The 20,260-nt window shown below is 52.3% G+C and overlaps 1 protein-coding gene across 12 annotated transcripts in view; it reads right to left on the bottom strand.

Annotated features, from left to right (window-relative positions):
* The window catches only part of MAP4 (microtubule associated protein 4), a 148,235-nt gene that overhangs the window by 31,499 nt on the left and 96,476 nt on the right, over positions 1-20,260 (bottom strand). For 5 of the 12 annotated variants that reach the window (XM_039549095.1, XM_039549094.1, XM_039549092.1 and 2 more), the window contains one exon: positions 15,489-19,815. The exons of the other annotated variants lie outside the window; for them this stretch is intronic. In XM_039549095.1, the coding sequence (XP_039405029.1) occupies positions 15,489-19,815 (4,327 nt within the window). The remainder of the gene's footprint in view (positions 1-15,488; positions 19,816-20,260) is intronic. 12 annotated transcript variants of the gene reach the window in all.

Here is a 20,260-nt window from a genome sequence, read left to right on the forward strand (position 1 = left end):
GAACTAAGCAGCTGCTCCAAGTAACACCTCCCCTGTGCGATCAAAGTGATCCCACCAGAAAACCACAACTGAACTGGAGCTCCTTGGGCAGGATATCCAGTGAGGGGCAGGGAACAAACAGGGCCTGAATTCCTGTTTCAGCCTGGCCCTAAAGCTGAACGTTGGTGAAACCTCAGAGAATCTCCAGGTGGCCACTTGAGCTTGGGCAGTGCTTGGGCCAGGGGACACCCAGGGCATTTAATGGAATTCAGAGATTCCAAGGCTGGTTTGGGTTGGGAGGGGCCTTAAGGACCATCCAGTGCCACCCCTGCCATGGCCACCTCCCACTGTCCCAGGCTGCTCCCAGCCCCAATGTCCAGCCTGGCCTTGGGCACTGCCAGGGATCCAGGGGCAGCCACAGCTGCTCTGGGCACCCTGTGCCAGGGCCTGCCCACCCTCCCAGGGAACAATTCCCAATTCCCAATCTCCCATCCATCCCTGCCCTCTGGCAGTGGGAAGCCATTCCCTGTGTCCTGTACCTCCAGGCCTTTGTCCAAAGTCCCTTTCCAGCTTTTCAGTGTCTGAAGGCATAAAACTGCTGTTCCACACTGTTCAAAATGCAAAATACAGACAGTCCTGCCTCGGAACACTTAAGCACAAAGGTGTCACTAATGAGCCAACGACTCCCAGGTCAGGTTGCTCAGTCTCCCCCAATTCCAAGCAGGCACAGAGCAGCTGCAATCCATTCCTGTCTTTTCTTCCCTACTACAAACACGACTTCCTGTGGTGAGGACCTGTGAGCCCCCAGCACCAGCACTGCACTGCTGGTTCCTTACAGGGAGCTGGGGCTGACATTCCCAACCCCATCACCAACTTTAATCAGTGCAAGCCTGAGGCTGGGGCTCTCACACCCTCACTGCTGTCTTGGATTCTGTTCTCATCTAAACCACAGCGCTCTGCTGGAAAAAAAATCCTTCAGGAGAGCTGGAAGTTATGCTGGACTTTGCTTACGGATTATGAAGAAATCTGAGTTGGAAACCCAGGATGGTTTCCTGATGCAAACACTGAGCTGGTGTTGGGTGTGACAGACCCAGCCTGGAATTCCTGGTGCTTCAGAGCAGAGAACATTCCAGGGAGATGCCAAGGAAGCGAGAGAAGGAGGAAGGTGAAGGCAGCAGTGGTGAAGGACATCACTTATGGCAGTGACACCTCTGGAGGTGACACTGGGCACACACAAATGCCAGCAAATCACACAACACTCAACCATGAACGGGGTCAAACCTGTCCTTGGTGCTGGGAACAACACAACCACTTGTTCAGGGAGATCGGATTCCTGAGGAACTGAGGGAGCTGGGCAGGTCCTGGGACTCAGCTCTGATCAGGACTAATCTGCAGCCAGGATCTCCTGCCTTAAAATACCCAATGTGGGCACGCGAGGGGCTTGACCGGGAGCGCCTTCGGGGCGGTTGTTAAAGGAAATGAAACTAAAATTAAACTAAATGTGCCATCACCAGATGGGGTTTAAGGTCCCTTCCAGTCAAACCATCCTGGGATTCTGTGATCACACCAACACCCACCTGTCTGCAAGGAAGAAAGGGCTTATGTGCAATTCTACGTCGCCTTAAAAGAACGCCGGAGGAGCAGATATTTAGCAAAAAATCCCACAGCCCTGGGTGGGCAGAACCAAGGAAGTCTGCTTTAGGTGGAGATACCATACAAATGACTGGAATCAGGCTGCACAATTGTTTAAAGTATTTTTAGGATGAAAAAAGGTGTAAGTGACAAAATTTGTTACCCCAGATGTGAGCGCCGAGGTCAGTGTGAACAGACAGAACAGGCAGAAAAAAAGAGGGATTAACAAAAAGCAGGAAAAACCTTTCTGTCAGATAAAATGGATCCATTGGCCACTTTGCCTCATGACTGGATGGAGACCTGCAAGGTGAGTGCCAGGATGAGGCAGGGGAGGCTGACAAGGATCTCAGGATACGGGACTGGGCCATGAATGAAAGGCAAAGGATGGATTTAGCATCTGCTCCACCTTCCAGCCAGCACTGCCTGCTCGGGGGAGATATTTTTACTATAACCACCTCTCTGCTGGTTAACAGGGGAGAGGGAAAAGTCCTCAGCACAGAAAGTTTGAAAGCTTTTCAGGGACATCTGAGGAATTCCTGTCTGGTTTCTCTTGCATTCTGAAAATCCTCTAAACTGCACATATAGAAAACATTTAGTTGCATTTACTGCAGAAGAGGATAAATCCAGAGATTAAAAGAGTAAAAATTACAAAGAGTAGAAAATAAGTCAAAATTCTATGATATTCATGCCTGTGAGAGCTCTGCCAGCTCAGTTGTCTCTCTATCAGCTCACCCAGATCCGTGGTTATAAGGATGACAAACAAGCTTTTAAAATAAAGATTGTGAGAGAAATTTTAAACCAAATGCTAAAAAACCCTTGGCAATGTGAATAAACCATCTGCAAAACATAACCCAGCCAGAACACTCGGAGCAGTCCCATCTCAGTGACCTTTCCATCACTGATGCTCAGCCCCTCTGGGGAAAACATGTCAATCCACTTCAGATGAGGTTTTAAATGTTTGTCTGATTTAAAGATCCCACAGAGCTGTGCTTTCAAACAACTGCCCCTTGAGCTGGACAGAATTCACCAGCCAAGCCAAACTGGGCCTCCCAGTTGCCCAGAATATGAACCTTGTTGCTGATTTGTCTTGTTGTAGTTAAATCTCGGTGTCAGGGCAGGCGTCGGCAAATCCCACCACTCAAAAAAAACTGGGACATGGAAAGTGTCAGCAAACCCCTGAAACTCTGTGACATGAAAGGTGTCATCAAACCCCAAAATACCTGGGACAAGAACAGTGTCATCAGCCCCATACCACCACAAAACCCCTATGGCTATGAAAGATGTCAGCAAACCCCCAAAAATCTGTGACAGGAAAGGTGATGGCAAACCCCACCACCCCGAGAACGCCCTGACATGAAAGGTGTGCACAAATACAGTCATTCTGGGTTTTTTCTGTTCCACATCTGCTGCCAACATCTCTTTACTCCTGCCATGTTTCAGTTCCCATGACGACTGATGACCCTCTAATGTTTAGGTACAAAATCGAGCGCAGGTGAACACGGAACATGAGGGTCTGACCTGAGCCCAAGGGAACACCCCCAGGTGTCCTGTCCAACCCTGACTCCAGCCAGGACCTCCCTGTGACCACCACAGGGGAGCTGGTGGCCCCCACCTGCCTGCCAGGAGCTGACAGCTCTGCTCAGGCTCCGAGGAGCCAGGGCTGCACTCCTGACGTGCTGCCACCACTTCAGTCACGGCTGCCCAAGCTCCTCAAAATCTGTCCCTCGAGTCGACCATGAGGAACCAGGGAACACTGAGAGGATGGAAAGGGAAGAATCTCCCCATCCTCAACACCCCTGGATCCCTGGGAGTGTCCCAGGCCAGGCTGGACAGGGCTTGGAGCAACCTGGGATAGGAGAAAGTGTCCCTGCCCATGGCAGGAGGTGGAATGGGATGAGCTTTAAGGTTCCTCCAACCCAGCCCATCCTGGGATTCTGTGGTTCACTGAAAAGCTGAGACACATTGGCAGAGCACAGAGGCGAGTTTATACTGCCCAAACCTTGTTCCACAGCTACTCAAACACGAGACTGGAAACTGAAGAACCTTAGAGAAATAATTAGAGAAAGCAGAACTCTAATTAGGCACAGCAGTGATGAGTGACCGCTGGCTGAAGAAGGGCGATGACCAGAGCCCAGCGCGGGCAGCGAGAGCCACCCGAGTGACCAGGGGGTGTCACTCACACACCACAAACCCAGAGGAGAACAAATCCATGGCTCTGCGAGCACAGCCCCTCAGGGCTGCCCTGCCCCGCTCAGAGGGCTCAGCTCACCCCAAGTGTTTTGGGGCTCTAGCCAAGGAGCTCACCCCCCTGCACACCTGTGTCTTACCCCCACCTCCCATGACAACGTGACAGCTCCCGTTTTACATCAGTCCTCGGAAGGTCTGACAAACCAGCTGGCTACAAAAGGATGCAAAAATTCTCATGCAAATCTTTTGTCTTTATCCCCTGACACATTTTCTCTCCTCTCGTTAATGCGGGTGACAGACAAAGCACAAACACCGTCCTCGCATCCAAAATCTGGGCAAAAAAGCAGGTTTATTGCTGGCTGGGGCTGGCAAGGGGGACACAGAGATGTTGTTCCAGGCAGGAGAACAAAGATTAACTACTCTTCTCACAGATTTTAAATCCAGGAAGAGTGACCTCATACACCACAGCACTATTGAAACAACAAACCCCACAGAATACAACAAGCTGCTATTGACCCTTGGAATGGGAACGGCTCCATTCAAACGGGGGGTTTGGGAAAGAGCTTCCAGAAAATGACGGGGAAATTCCACTTTGAATTTCAGCACCGGGAAGAGCTTAACTCCATAAATCATTCCACCCATCACTCTAGTGCTGCCCCTCGAACAGAAACAGCAAAAGGTGCCAGAAGCTTATGGGAAAAGCACGATCCGCAGATTTTTCTGGCATGGGCTGAAAGGTTTTAACTTTGATATCACCCTGCTCTCACAATACAGCTCGTGATCAGGGGGTACCTCTGCTTGGGGGAGGTGTGGCAGGAGGGTACCCAGGGGGAGACCGGTGCAGACCCCTGTGGATGCCACTGCTCACGAGCAGCATCCCAACAAGCCATTAACAGCTGCCGCTGCACCAGATGCTGTGCAACCAGCCAGGCAATAAATTTTTCCCATTTCCCCTCCATTTTTATGTGTGTAAAAGCCCGTCCTTTGTTCTGACTGCCGAGTACGGCCGGTGCGGGTCTCCCAGGTGCACCCTCCGCCCGCCCTGCGCCTCCGGGCTCTATAAAGTCACTCGGCGCTTCCCGGCTCCTGTCCGCTCACTGCCCAGGGAGGTAAAAATTAGTAACATACCATCACGTGGTAAATCTCCTTGCTTGGGAGACGGAGAGCTCTGCACACTGCTGACCTCGATTTCTTTTCTTTCCAGAGCAGCCGTTTTGCCGGCTTCCAGCTCGGCGCCTTTGCTTTTGGGAGCACCGAGCCCCGCCGCTCCATCGGTGCCGTTCCTCTTGTCCCTCTTGCCCGCCGCCTCCTGCCGCTCTTTGTCCTGGCTGCCCGAGCTCGGGGATCTGCTCCAGCTTGCTGTGGAACGCGCTCGGGCTGCCCAGCTCTTTCTTGAGCGAGTTGCTGCCGTTCCACTCCTCTCGCTTCTTGGCCGCCGGCTCCTCGTGCGGCGGGGCCGGGGGCTGCGCGGCGGCGCCGGGCACGGCCGGGCTCGGCGGGGCTGCGGGGCCGGCCACGGCCGCCTGCTCCTCGGCCACCGTCAGTGACCTCTTCATCGGGGCGCTCGGCTTGCCGGCCGTGGGGCTGCGGCTCTGGGTCAGGCTGCTATTAGGAGAGAGCAGCCCAGTGGCGACGTCTTCTCTAAGCACCGGCTCAGGGTATTTATCGGCCAGGTTAAGGGTTAGGGGCACCGACAAGTGAGAGCACTCTGACATCGCACGCCTCATCGCCTTCCTCTGGTGGGCAGCCCTGGCCAGCAAACTGCCCTCACAGCCCAGCTGCTCTTCCATCTCCTCCTCCATCTCGGGGCTCTCGCTCAGGTCACTGCTTTTGGACTCATCCTGGGCCAGCTCCACGGTGGTGGTCGGAGGGGCTGCTTTGGGTGCGGGAGTGGGGGAAGAGAGCCCGCTCTGCCCGTAGTTGTCATTAACCACCCCGAGGACACAATAGCCGGGGGCTCCATCTTTTTTCACGGCCGCTTCTTTAGACCCCGAATCGTCCGGCAGGATAGGGTGGAAATTGGGGTTCCAGACACTGATTTCCTGCTCCTTCATATATTTGCTGGGATCGCTCTCCGACACAGATAGATGGGGCAGCTTTGGCTCTGCCTGGCATTTGGTCTCCATCCCAGCTTTACCCACGGCTTTCTCTTGGTCGGTGATGGCTTCATTTTTACCCAGACCAGGACTGGGTTTTTCGGCCGCTGCCTGTCCCACGAGAAAATCGGTCACTTTAGGGTTCGCGAAGTTCCCTTCTGCAGAAGGAAAGGTTTCCGAAATCAAGGACCAGCTCTCAAGGTGACCTGCAGCCGCCTGGTATTTCTTGCCCGGCACCTCAATTTCTCTTTTGTCTTTCTGAGCTATTTTTAGCTCTTTGTCTAGTTTTCCCTCAAAGAAGCAGAGCTTGTCCTCATCCGTGAAACCGGCGTTCTTAACGAGCCCGTCCTTAATCGGTCCCCCCGAGTTCACGTTCAAGCCAATCTCATTAAGCTTCCCCTCGGTCCTCTGCCACTCGAATTCGGTTTTGCCGAAGTCTTTCGGGGACTCCATGCGGTGGAAGGCTGCCGGGAAGCTCTCGGGGCTCTTGCCCTTGCCCAGCGGGCTGTACTCGGAGAGCGGGGCTGGCTGCTGGTTGGAGAGGGACATCGCGGCGGCTCGGCTGCCTCGGCGGCTGCAGCGCTCGGCGCGCCGGGCTCGCTGCCGTGACGACACAGCGTGCCCCCGGTATTCGTGACAAACCCCGTCCTCCCCACCCCCTGCGCCGTCGCCTTCACTTACTGCAGCCAGCCACTAGTTCAAAAGAAACCGGCAGGTTGCATCCTTTTGTGGAAAATCCTCAGGAATTCACTTGGGGAGTGCGAACGCCGGGCCCTGGGCTGAGGCTGGCGTGGGTTTAATCAGCTCAGGGGAAGGGTTTTGCTGTGAGCAGCCTTTGGGGGGTCCCGACACATTTGGGGGAATTTCGCCCTCTCCTTTTGCTCTGCCAAGCTCGGCTGTGATCGATGCTTTTATCAGTATCAATTCCTGCTGATGAGCCATTCCAAGAACACGAAGGAACCAAGGTCAGCAATTCCCCCCGCAAACAAAACCAAAACACGGCCCCCCCCAGCCCAGCCCTGAAAGCACACTGCAGAATGAGCTCTTTCAGCACAAGGGCTTTGTTTTCTGTGAATTTTAATATATTCTTCTGGAGTCAACAGTGATCACAAGTCCTGCTGTAATGAGGATTTCACAATTCACAAACCGGATCGCTCCCATAAGCAAGAGGACAAAGATGAAAAGGACGGGATGGGACATGTTTGGAAATGTCCTGGAGTCTCAAATACTGCAAGATCCATTTTAATTATATTTTTTTGAACATGAACATATCTTACAATATTTTTAGCTAATTTTTATCCCATATATCTATGTTTTGAAACAGCTGCCTCTTGGGGTCCACAGAATTCACCAGCCAAGCCAAACCTGTGCCCCAGTTGCCAAAAATATGAACTTCATTGCTTGTTTTCCCGGTTGCAGGTGGGTTTTTTCTGTCACACTTCATTCACACCAGCATTGCACACTTTGTGTTGATCCACCCCAACCCAGCCTCACCCACCTCTGACGTGCCCTACTCAGCCACCTCTGCTCCAAGACCCCCCCAGAGCTTCTCCAACTGGGAGTCCTGATTTGGACACCAATTCCCTGGTTAAACTGGGCTGGAGGTTGCTCAGAGGCTGCATTAGCACCAAACTGCAGATTCAGCTTTTATTCTTAAGTGTCTGGTGCAGCTTAATCCTTGACTGAGGCAGATTTTGCTCTCTGAACCAGGGTCGCAGCACACCGACCATCCCGGATAGCGACACACTCCACCCCGGAGAAAATGTCCTCAGAGCTCATGGAAAAGGCCTCCCCTGCTCGAGCTGAACTGAGAGAAATGTATTTTTATACCCAGAGCCTGCAAGTTCCACAACGCCCCCTGAATTGAACCTGCTGTGAGAAATGCTACAATCCACACATTTATCTGCTTGTATTTAAGCTTGGGATTTAAGGCACTGCTATATTTAAAAACAATGACTAAGGAACTGTAAGTTATATGAATCTTTCCTGACAGCCTCTAATTAACCAGAATAGTTCCACCCACAACCTTCACTTCTCAAAGAGCCTCAACAATTTTTCTCTGCTCTAAAATATTCCGAGGTGTCTTGCTGTGGGAAACGGGCTCTCAGCTCACGGCTCGTGCTCTCCCTCCTCACTGATGTAGGACTAATGTTTGCAAGCACTTGCTCACTCTGAAAGTACTGACTGTGCTCCCCAATCTGGCAGGCCTTGAGTTCCTCTAATCCTGTGTAATTACTGTTATTCCTCCATTGCTCACTCAATCCAAACCAAGATTTTTTTACAGGAAATCTCAATCCATCAGAGATGCCTTAAAGCACTTCCCTCGGAGTGAGGACAGCCCTGTAAAGCTCTCTGAAACCACCTAGGAGCCTTTTATTTGAATTTTTTTTTTAAAAAGCAAACATTTACCATTTCTAACAGAGGAGAAAACCCTCTTTGATTTCGGGGCTGGTACTTCAGAGCCCGGGATCATGGAAGGGATTTGCATCACTGGAAAGAAACGCCTGACTCCATGTCAGTGTACAGCCCCCGCTGCTGCTTTATTAAATAACATCTTCTAAGGCAGGAAATGAACCACAGTCAATACCTGGGATACTCAGAAGCAGGAGAATGCTTAGCTATGAAAAATCTCCAAAGTCATCCAGCATTTAATCTCTCAGGACATTAATGGAGGTAATGCAGAGTTCATACACTGAGAGCTTTCCAACAGCTTCCTCCTGCCCACAGCATGCTGCTCCCAGATCCCTTCCCAGTTCCAGTGCCCTGGCCTCTATCTTCTACCCAGTTCATTTCTTTTCATTTCCATTTATGAATATTCTGAAGCTGTGCCACAGTGGTTGTGCAAGGCCAGCAATGGTCCCTCGCAAGCCATGGCCAGCAGCTCTCCCACCAGAGCTTTGGTCCCTGTTGATCCTTTACATTCTTATAAACCTTCAATTCTCTGAAGAACTAAAAGGCAAACTGGTCAATGAAGATGAGCCAGAAAGGGTGGGAGGATGTTCAGAATACAGACTTGGGCAGACTTTGAGAGGTAACTCAGACAAGGGAGGGTCTCACTGGAGCGGAGCTGGGTTGGAAGGGGGAGTCAGACACTCTCAAAGGAGCCCCAACCACTACTTTCACCCTCAGTTCAACTTGGAGGAAGATTTCACACTCTTCAGGTACCAAATCTGGGGTTTCCCACTCCCTTGGGCTCTCCACCACCTTTCATGTCAGGCAGGAGCAGCAACAGCATTACAAGATCCTGTAATCAGGCCCCAGTCCAGCTTCTGGATGTGGAGCTTTCCCCACTGCCTGAAGCTCCCCACTCCCTCCCAAAGGTGAGAGCAGCCTGGTCATGAGGAGGAAGGGTCTATTTTGCCTGTTCACCTCCTTTCATCCTCATTTCATCCAGTCCTTCCCTGCAGGAAGAGCTGACAGAAATGAGCCAGTCCGGGATGCTGAGCACGCCCAGCACAGGTCTCAGTCCCAGCACCAACCACCTCTGCAGCCATTAGGATCTACTGGGATGCTTTTTTGATCCTTTTCCAAGGGCAGCCATCCCCAAGGGATGCCTGTGCCCTCCCTGGGCTGTTCCAGGTGCAACTGGGCTGCACCAGTCTCCGGAGTGGGTGGAGATCACTACATCCCACGTCAGCTCTGGTACCCAATCTGCAGCCTCCCAGCCTCAGCAGATGAATCAGCCTAGTGCTTCTATTTTTGCTTCACTCCCGAAGCTATTACTTATCCCTGTTAATGCTCTGGGTTTTTTTTTGCTTTAATCTAACACAATCATTTCTGTGCAGCCTCTTGCACTGGTTTCTAAGGCAACATCACTTTCCAGGATGATGAGCTCCTCCATGCCAGCGTTGTTGGTGTGGTCTCTAATTAAGAGTTATTACCAAGAACAGCTATCAGAGCAACCAGAGCCATGAGGACACGCTCTGTGTGTCCAGGAAACTGTGATTTACACAGCCCCTGCCCCGTGTGCTCACACACACACACACACACACACGGGCTGTGCTGCTCAGCCTGTGGAACCAGCCTGACACCCCTGCTCAACTCATGCTTCACTTCTTCCCACAGGCTGCAAGAAGCCAGGCCAAAGGATAAAACTGGAATATTTAGGATTCTGACCATCAGCTTAACATGGCAAAGGTGTGGAGTTGTACAAACCTTAAACACAGCCTCATGTTTTATAGGACGGGTCATTTACAGATCAAATCCTGCTTTAGAATTTACATCAAAAATCAGAGATCAGCCAAAACCAGAAATCAAACACAGAGTGTTTCCAACTTAGTATTTGCTTATTGTGGGGTTATTTGATAGTGGAAACCGAGAAGAGGCAACACAAAGTTCACTGAATGATGGACAAGCCACAGACTGGCAACATCAGCCAAGAAAAGAGGCTTGGAATTCAGATTTCCCCTGCAAGTTAAACAGCACCACCACGGAAATGTGGTCAGCAGTCTCAGCCTGGCAGAATCTGCAGCCAGAAGTGGATTTGTTTCGCTCCCAGCTTTTCTTGAAAATCCGAGTGTCAAGGATATATAAAATAAAGGAAGGAAATCAACCTCAGGAAGCCGTGGCCAAGGACGGTGGGTGCCAGCTCCAAGGGGGAGAGGGGATGGGCACGGCAGCGTCCAGCTGGAGAGGAGCTGGTGGAACGGGGTGGGAAACCAGCTGGGGAAAAACTGGGGCATCTGCACTGGGATACAGCTGGTTTGGGTAATCCTTGAAAGAACACAGAGCTACAGGATGGGACAGGACAAGGAGAGTGGATTTAGATGGGATCTTGGGAAGGAATTCCTGGCTGGGAGGGTGGGCAGGCCCTGGCACAGGGTGCCCAGAGCAGCTGTGGCTGCCCCTGGATCCCTGGCAGTGCCCAAGGCCAGGCTGGACACTGGGGCTGGGAGCAGCCTGGGACAGTGGGAGGTGTCCCTGCCATGGCAGGGCTGGCACTGGATGAGCATTCAGTTCCCTTCCAACCCAAACCACTCAGGGATTCTGTGATCCTGCTGGATCAGAGGCCCCTGAGCACCCAGCACTGCAGAGCTGCACCTCTGGAAAAACACCCTGTAAGCTCAGCTCAGCTCAGCTTTTAGCCAGGGACAGAACCAACACCTCCACAAAACCTTCTGTTCAAGCTGAACCAAACTCACACCAGGGCCAGAGGCAGGGAAAGCAGCTCATGGCCAAGGTCTCCTCACAAATCCATGTAACACTGACAGGAACTGGCTGGTGACACCGTGTGGGGTTCAGTTCCCTCACACACCCCACTGGGATAATTAACAGGTCTTTAATTAATGAGCAAGCTGCAATATGATGACACTGAGCATTTCAAAAGCATTATTAGAGCCCCTCTGTTATTATGAGTTCCTCCACCACGACTGCATCTGTGCTGATGATCTCAGGATGACTGGCTGCACTTGCACATCCTTCATCCTCTGCCCTGATTAACACAACGTTAATCAGCTGATGAACTCTTGTCAGACAAACCCAATTACAGTTTGGGGTCCCACAGGAGAACTACAAACATGATATGAATGAAAGGTTACTGTGCAAATGCTAGACCCACTTAGAATAATGGAAACCAGGCAGGAAAAGAGAATATTTACAGCAAGAGCTTCATTGTGGCTGTAAAAGCAAAGCAAATCCTGTCATTAAACAGGGATGGGCATTTCTTGCTTTTAAATGTATTTGGTTGGCACACAAACTGTTGAGAAATCTGCCCTGCATCCCACAGGGTGACTGTGGCAATGGGCAGCACGACAGCCTGGCACAGGCTGGGGACAGGAGGCAGCCACAGGGATGGGGATGGATGGGAGGGAAAGAGGGATCCAGGCATGAGATGACCACTCCAGCAGGCCCCCCAGCCCCCCATGTGGGGCAGTAATTCAGGAGCAGACTGTCTGCACCACAGGGTGGTTGTGCAATGAGCTCCCTGCCCGCAGCGTCAGGGATCTGAGCTGGCCCTGGGCTGAACAGCTTATGCAAATCAAATTCCGTAAGAGGATACAGCCCCCAAACACCGAAACAAATTAATTTCTTTTTTTTAAATTGACTATTCTTCAAGGACAGATTGAAGACAAAAATATCTTTTGCAAGTGTCCCTTTGAAACAGAGCCTGAGGAGCAGAGGGAAGGGGGACGCCGGCAGCACATTGGAATCCAGCAGCCCAACCCTGGCTGAGTGAAAACCTTCCATCTTTTCCCCCCTCACCCAGCCAAGGCACCCCCTTGGAAGTACAGAATTTAGGACCCTGCTTGTCATCTCTAATTCCCAGTTTGAGTTTTAATTCACGCAAGAGGCAACACAAAGGTTCAGTCACACTGTAAAGGCTGATAATGCCTGTTGTGTTTCTGTTATCAGCTCAGCTGCCTCCTGACATTAAAAGGTATAAAATAATTTTCCAGGAGACTCTGGGGCAGTTCTTCCAATGGCAACAACAACGAGAAGCTGAAATAAACCCGAAGGAGGGATAAGGGATTAAATTCAAATTGCATGATCAGCCTCATAGCCAACGTTCCTTAAGCTGCACAGTCAAAAATAGAAAAAAAATAAAATTACAGAAGTGTGCAAGGCCTAATTTACAGGAGATGGATCCAACTTCCGTCAGAGAGAGGAATCTGCAGCATCACAGTTGCCATGACTCCCGAGGGAGCTGTATCACAACGCTGGGACCTATTTAGCAGCACAGACAGGAGCTGATGTTTTTAGGGAAGCATCCTGTTATCCTGGAACACACAGTGTAGGACATGGGAGCCTGGCTAAAGAGATTTCATCACTGAACTTTAGCAGGAGATCCTCCAAAATGCCTTAATCTGGGAGTAAATCACTGCCTGCCCACCAGGGGAAGGAAACAAGAAAGATGGAGAGGGACTGGGGACAAGGCATGGAGGGACAGGACACGGGGAATGGCTTCCCACTGCCAGAGGGCAGCGATGGATGGGAGATTGGGAAGGAATTGTTCCCTGGGAGGGTGGGCAGGCCCTGGCACAGGGTGCCCAGAGCAGCTGTGGCTGCCCCTGGATCCCTGGCAGTGCCCAAGGCCAGGCTGGACATTGGGGCTGGGAGCAGCCTGGCACAGTGGGAGGTGTCCCTGCCCATGGCAGGGGTGGCACTGGGTCATCCTTAAGGTCCCTCCCAACCCAAGCCATTCCAGGATCCTGTTGGATATCGGGTGTGGGGTATGAGCCTCCCAGTCCTGCCTGACAGTCACGGGTGAGCTGCTGGCCAAGGTGTGGCAACAGCTAAAAATCCAAAACCCCTGAGCATCCAACTGTGACATAACAGGAGCACAAAGAGGCACATGGAGGGGACACACAGTCCATGTGACGTCTGGACTTCTACAGTGATCTCCTGGATCCCTGCAGCTCTGCCCAGGGACGTGCTGCAATCAGCAGCCCTGGAAATGGTCGAAGATTGTGTGGATGTGGCACTGGGGAACGTGGTTCAGTGGTGCCTTGGCAGTGCTGGGGTTAATGGCTGGACTTCTCCAAGCTGAACAATTCCCTCATTCCCTGTCAGTAAACAAGCACATTCACCACAGCCAGGGATCTCAGCACCTTTCCCTTCACCGATTCCTGGGCTCAGCTGGGTGCGACTGATGCGCGAATTCCCTGCTCCGGCCTCTGATCTGCCCCAGGCACTTCCACACCACTTGTGCCAACTGAGGGATTCAGCCAGGCTTTGTGGGTGTTTGCAGCTCGTGGAACAGCTGTTCCATGAAGGGCCAGGCACGGATGGAAAGGGATATAAAAGCCTTGGTCACGGATCTGGATGTCTGGGAAGGGGCTGCCCAGGGAGGTTTGGAGTCCCCAGCCCTGGAGGTGTCCCAGGAAGGCCTGGCCAGGCACTCAGTGCTCTGGGGACAAGGTGGAGATTGGGCACATGACTCCAACCTTAATGATCCTGGGATTCTGGGATGGCAAAGCACCTCAAACTGCTGTGGGAACACGGCACCAAGAGTTCCAAAACAAGTTCAGTCATGGAACCATGGAAGCTCCTGAGCTGGGAGGGACCCACAAGGATCCAAGCCCTGGCCCTGCACAGACACCCCAACAACCCCACCCTGTGCCTGAGAGCACTGTCCAAATGCTCCTGGAGCTCTGGCAGGGTTGGAGCTGTGCCCATTCCCTGGGGAGCCTGGGCAGTGAACAGCACGCTTGGGGGGATCAGAGCTGGTCCTGCTGAGCTCCTCTTAAAAACCCCAACAAACCAACTGTTGAATCTACCACAGTGTTGAAAGGGTGGAAGCAATGGAATGTTATCAAAGCCCTGAGAAAACTCAGGTCAGGACAACTTCCAGGTGTGAAGTATGTGCCAACTTACTCACAGGCTGCAGTGCTACTCTGAGCCAGGACTCCTCCAATCCGTGCACGGTTACCTGTGCAAGATATTCAGGAGGAGCTTTTCTTTCAAAAACTCCTGGCAGACAATGGAAAGGCTTTGAAGAAATGTTGGATTTGTAAAAGATGCTGCCTTCAGCTTTCCCTTTGTTCTGTTGCATCATGCACCAAAGAGCATCACTTCTGCAGGCACAAGTTCATGCAGAGAACACCACTTCCACTAAAATAGAACTACTTCAGGTTATGCAACACTCATTAAAATTACAAAACCTCTCAAAAACCTGAGCAGCATGTTAAGGCACTCTGGAGCTCGGGGTCTGGTGAGTTAGTGGCTGCATCATGCAAACTGGCAGCAAGAAACTCCGCAGAACAGGAACAAACTTTCATGCCTGATGACAAGGCAAAAATGGAGAGCACCTGAGGGCAGGGATAAACTTCCTGGCCCATCTCGGCAGAGTGGGGTTCACAGAGATGTCAGCTCTTTCTGAGGGAGCTTTAGAATGAGCACAAGTACAAGAATATTTGTAATTTCATCTCTAGGCATATTTCAAAATTTCTAAGAACTTGATTCAGTTCTATGGGATGAATTCCAGCTCATTTCCTATGAGCACAGGGACCTTGTTCCCTGGAGGACAGCCAGGGTGGCCCAGCCCTGGATGCTGACCAGCCCATCCAAAGTCTCCACAGAGGAATAACGTCTCAACATTTACATCAGTCCCACCATTGTTTTGTTAGAGCTGCTTTGGAAAAGGTTTTGATTCCAGAAGGAAACACATTTTGTGGAGGAAGTGGCTCCAGGAGGCTTAAGCCAAACCAACTGCAGGAGGAAAAGGGGATGCAGTTGGTGTGAGGTGGGATGAACCCAAACCCTGCAAACAACAGTGCCCCAGAACATTCCCTGCCGCTGGAATCCTCCATCCCTGAGCAGGGTCACGGGGACCACTGTCACAGCACAGGGCAAGGCTCAGGTGACAAGAAGCCAACGCAGCTTCACACCCAAAAGTCACTCCAATACCCCACAATATTTGTACAACTCAATCTGGATGGGTTCAAACCCAGTGCAGAGCTCTGGAACTCGGAGCGAGCTGCCAGCGCTCTGAACTTTGGCAATTAGCACCGTGAGCCAGGCAAGCAGCACCAGCAGCCCCGTCCGAGCAGCACACACCCCTCATGCCACGCTGGGATGACCACTCGGGCTCATGCCAAGGCAGGGACACTCAGCAGCCCGGGATTGCTGCCGGGCTCCCTGGGCACACTCACACACCTCGGTCCGGCCGGGGCCGCGCCGCTGCGGCCGCTCTCGGGCTGCCGGGGGACGGCTCTGGCCGGGGCAGGCCTGGCCGCCAGGGCTGGCACCCCTCGGGCCTTGGTGGGTCTCATGTAGCCCTTGAGCTGCTCTGCTGCCTTCACTCTGTCTTTCTTTGCCTCTTTCACAGCTTTTTGCTCACATTCCTCTTCTGTTTCTTTACTTGGGGCTTGGGATTCCTTTTCTTTAGTTATTTCTTGAGACTCCTTTTCTTTAGCTGTGTCCTGAGATTCCTCTTCTTTACTCGTGTCTTGGGATTCCTTTTCTTTGGCTGTGTCTTGAGATTCCTTTTCTTTAGTTATTTCTTGAGTTCCCTTTTCTTTAGTTGTTTCTTGAGTTTCTCTTTCTTTATTTGTGTCTTGAGAATCCTTTTCTTTGGTTTTGGCTTGAGAATCCTTTTCTTTGGCTGTGCCTTGAGGTTTATCTGCCTCAGACTTTGACACCGGAGCGTCCCTCAGCAGAGCCTCCCCACCATGAGGAGCATCCTTCAGGAGAGCCTCGCCAGCACAAGCAGGGCCCTCCTCTGCAGGCTGAGAGGGATCTTTTTTGTTCTCTTTGGGCCATTTTTGGGTAGTTTGGGCAGCTGTGCCATGTGACCCAGCAGCCTCAGGCTCAGTGCCCCCCTCTTGGGGTGAGCTCTGCTTGCTCCTCGTGCCGCCGCCCGGCTCAGCCTCTCCAGCTTTCCTGTCCATGCCAGCTCCTGGCACAGCCTGGCACACGGCTGCAGGGGCTGGGGAAATGCCCCCTGTGCCCTTCTGTGCACAGGACACGGTGGCCTCTGGTCCCCCCGTCCCTTCAGCAGCTCCAGAGGCTGCTCTGTGTTTTGGATCTGGCACCTCGTGAGGAAGCTCTGGGGGAGCCTTGGCCGTGTTGTGCTTTTTATCGGTGGGTTTTGTTTCTTTATCATCCACCTCTGCCACGGGGGAAAGGTGACTTTTGTCCTTGGACTGACCATCCTGGGAAGCAGCCTCTCTGCTTTTCCCATCTTTCTGTGAGACCTCTTTGCCAGGTTCTTTGTGTCCCAGATTGATGGGCTGCTCACGAGATTTCTGGGTCTGCATCTCCTTAGCACCAGGTCTAGGCTCTTTGCTGCTTTTCTCTGCCACTGCTTCCAGAGGAGGAGGAGGAGGAGGAGGAGGAGGAGGAGGAGGTGGTGGAAGGCCCCCAGTCCCTGCACCACCATCCCTCTGCTTTGGGAGGCTGCAGGGAGCATCACCCACGTCACCAGGGCCACCTGCTGTGGTCTGAGCCATGCATTTGAAGTCATTTCCTTTATTATTCCAAAACCTTTGAGGGCCAATGGGAAAGTTTTTAATATTTCTGTTTTCATCTACAAAATCTGTGTCTTCCAGCCCACATTCCAGCCCAGATCCCACAGGAGGCTGTGCTTCACTCCTGTCTGGTTTCGCCTCTAGAGGAACAGAATGCCTGGAGGCATTTTTAGCCTTTTTACTGCTTCCATCATAACCCCTCTTTTTAGATCTCTCAGTGACTGGGGCCAGGCTGGGATCTGACACTGCTGGATGCTCTGGAATAGGACTTTTATTCCTGCTGCAAGGACTGGCACCTCCTGCCTCAGGTTTGTCCCCGATCTCCAGGCCAGGAGGAGGGAACACCCCTGCTCCTGCTTTATGCTCCAGCAGAAAAAGCTGCTGTGGGTCAGGCTCTCCCTTTTTGTGCTTCTCTTCACCACCCATGTGTGATTTCCCTGGCTCCAGAGGCACAGCAGGAGCCTGTGCCTTGGCAGGATCAGGCAGGTGACCCAGCAGTGCTGCTGGAGTCCTGCAATTCTCTTTGCCCTTCTCAGACTGAGTTTGTTGGACTTGTCCCACTGCAGGGATGTCACCTGGCCCCAGCTCAGGATTGTGCTCAGCCTTTTTGCCCTTCCCATCTCTGCTTTTACTCTTGGGCTTGTCCACCCCCAGTTCCCTGGTGGGACTGTGCATCCCTGCCCTGTGCTCTGGGGGAGGTTGGCATTTATCTGCTTCCTTCCCTTTACTCATGGGCCAAGTTTCTTTAGCACTGCCTATTTCTGGCTCGGAAGTCTCTGTTTTATGGCCTGAAAGATTTGGCTGCTCAGAGAAGCTTCCAGTGCCACTCTGGATTTCGGGCTTCCCCAGCTCCTCTGCCAGACTCTCTCTCTGCAAACCAGACCCCTTCTCCTCATCCAAGCTCATTTCCTTCCTGCTTCCAGCCACCTGCTCCTGGCTGCTTTCCCGCCCAGCACCCAGGACAGCTGCCTGCCCGGAGGGACTTTTCTCAGGCTGTTTCCTTCTCCCATCACTGCTCCTCTTCCTGGGTTTCTCTGCCAGCGCTGTCACATCCGAGCTGAGCCCGGCAGATTCGCCGGCAGCACCTCCGGCCTCTCTGCCCTTCCCAGCCAAATCCCCCTGTTTTGTTGGTCCGATGGTGGCAGCCAGAGCAGGATTTTTGGCTTCCTCTCTGCTCTTCTCCAGCAGCAAAGCTTGGTCTAAAGCTCCCAAATCAGCTATTTCACCTTTCCCAATATTTTCTTTCGGTTTCTCCATTCCCAGCTCAATTGGCCTTTGCGCTTTAGCTGTGTTTTCCTGCAAGCCCCCAGCAGGGCCACAGCCCTCCTCTCTGCCCTTACCACTTCCCTCCTTCACCTTATCAACTACCTCAGGAAAACTCCCTGCATCCATCTTATTCTCAAGGAAAGGCTGCTGGAAAAAGCTTCTTTCCCCTTTTTTGCTCCTTCCATCGCTGCCTCTTTTTTTGGGCTTGTCTGCAGGCCAGGCCTGTGCAGTGCTGGCTGATGGGTGTCCTCTGGCAGCAACACCCTGGCCATTTTCGAGATAAGCTGCCTCTTTTCCAGCCTCATCCGTCCTCCCTCCATCAGTGAATTTGCCTCCATCCTCTGAGAGCATCATCTGCTCCGAGAAGCTTTTAATTCTTTTGCCTTTCCCTTCACTGCGCTTTTTTTTAGGCCTGTCCATCCCGGGTGTAAAGCTGGGATCTTTTCCAGCCTGCTGCTCTGAAGCAGTGAATCCTTTCCCTTTGTTTGGATCTGGGGAATCTGCTGCCATCCCCCTGCCCCCTGCCTCGCCAGGGGTGGGATGCTTGGGAGCATCGGGAACACCCTCGGCCCTTCTGTCCTGCACAGCTGGAACCTCCCCAGCTTTTGGTGGAACTAAGGCTGCAACAGGAGCTCCAGGAGCATCTGTTGGGGTCTTCAGTCCTCCCTCTGACCCTGTTTTAGTTTCTCCAGCTACCTTTGGCTCCACAGGGAGCTTGTCCTCCATGGCTGCAGCCTCCAGTTGAGGCTGTTTGGGGGATTCCTTTTCAAGCCCTTTGCTTTCTTCCCAGTTTTTCTTGGCTGCTGCTTCCAGGGAAGGCTGATGGACAGAGTCACTGGCTGCTTCCCATCCTGGAGATGGGGTTTTAGGCTCCTTATTTTTATGGGAAAGGGGCAATTCCAAAGGTTTGGTCTCTAAGGGAGTTTCTGTTTTGCTCAGATTGACCGTCAGGTCAGCACCTTTTGACTCCTTATCCTCCCTCTTCTCATTTTTATTGGGAAAATCTCTCTCTGTGGGCTTGGTGGGTCCCTTTGCTGTAGCAGATTCCCCCACCTGCTGCGAGGGAACCTCTTTGGTTTTGCCTTTAGATTCCAGCATCCAGCTGCCATCTCTCATTCCCTCTGCCTTCACTTCCTCCCTGCGTTTGGCATCCAACACACCGGATTTTGGGGCCTGCTGTCCTGGGGCTGGCACGGGGAAGGCATTTTGCTCATCCAGGATATGAGTCCCAGTTGTTATTTTAGCATCCTTTGGCACATCCAGAGCTCTGCCTCCTGGGGCCAGCTCCCCGCGAGCTGCGGGCGTTGCGGGGCACACATCGGGGCTCTGCCACTCCAGCCCAAAGGGAGCGCTCCTGGCAGCTCTGGAGGCTGTTCCCTTCTCATCCCAGAACTCCATCCCTCTCGGCAGCTGGTTTCTCCTCTGTTTTGGTTTCTTTTTCTTTTTCTTCACAATGGCACCTTCCAAATCCCAGTTCTCCTGGGAGGGATCTCTGCAGCTCTCCACAGGCTCCGTGGGGACACTGGTGGCCTTTCTGTGTGGAACCCTAAAGCGAGGGGATGTTCCAGCACCACAGCCAAGCTCCACTGTGGAACAGGGATCTGCTTTGGGCTCAGGACTCTTCTGCTGCGGGAGACCTACAGGATGCTCCTCTGGCACATCTGTGAGAGGCACTGGGGCAGGTTTTGCTCTGCCAAACCCGCGGTCCCTGGATTTGGGAGCTTGCCTGACTTGTGCAGTGGGAAGACCTGGAATACAGGAAGCCTGCTCAAACATCAAGGCCACTATTTGCTTGATAAAAGAAATAATAAATGTATCTCTATGTGATGGCAGCCCTCTCAAACAGGCCATGGTTAGATGCGCAGCATTTCCCAGCACTGGCACCACACCAGAGACACCCCAGGAGGGCTGGGGTAGGTATTTACCCCAACACCTGTATAATCTACCCCAAATGCACACATCAGTGCTACAGAAACACAAGTCTGACACAGGCTCTTACCCCACCAAAAAGCACCAGTTCTTGTAAGGACATGCCATTGCTTTTTAAAAATGCATTAAGGATCCATTTTGTCTCAGCAAGACAAGATCAGAGAGAGCCTTTTTATATCTCTAGCTGGCATCCTTCCAGAGTGGGAAAACAGAAGTTTAGTGGGAAGATGGGAAGAGAGATGGGGGCAGGAGAGCCAAGTTTCC

Source organism: Corvus cornix, chromosome 2 (genome assembly GCF_000738735.6).
Source record: "Corvus cornix cornix isolate S_Up_H32 chromosome 2, ASM73873v5, whole genome shotgun sequence".
Classification (NCBI taxonomy): Eukaryota; Metazoa; Chordata; class Aves; order Passeriformes; family Corvidae; genus Corvus; species Corvus cornix.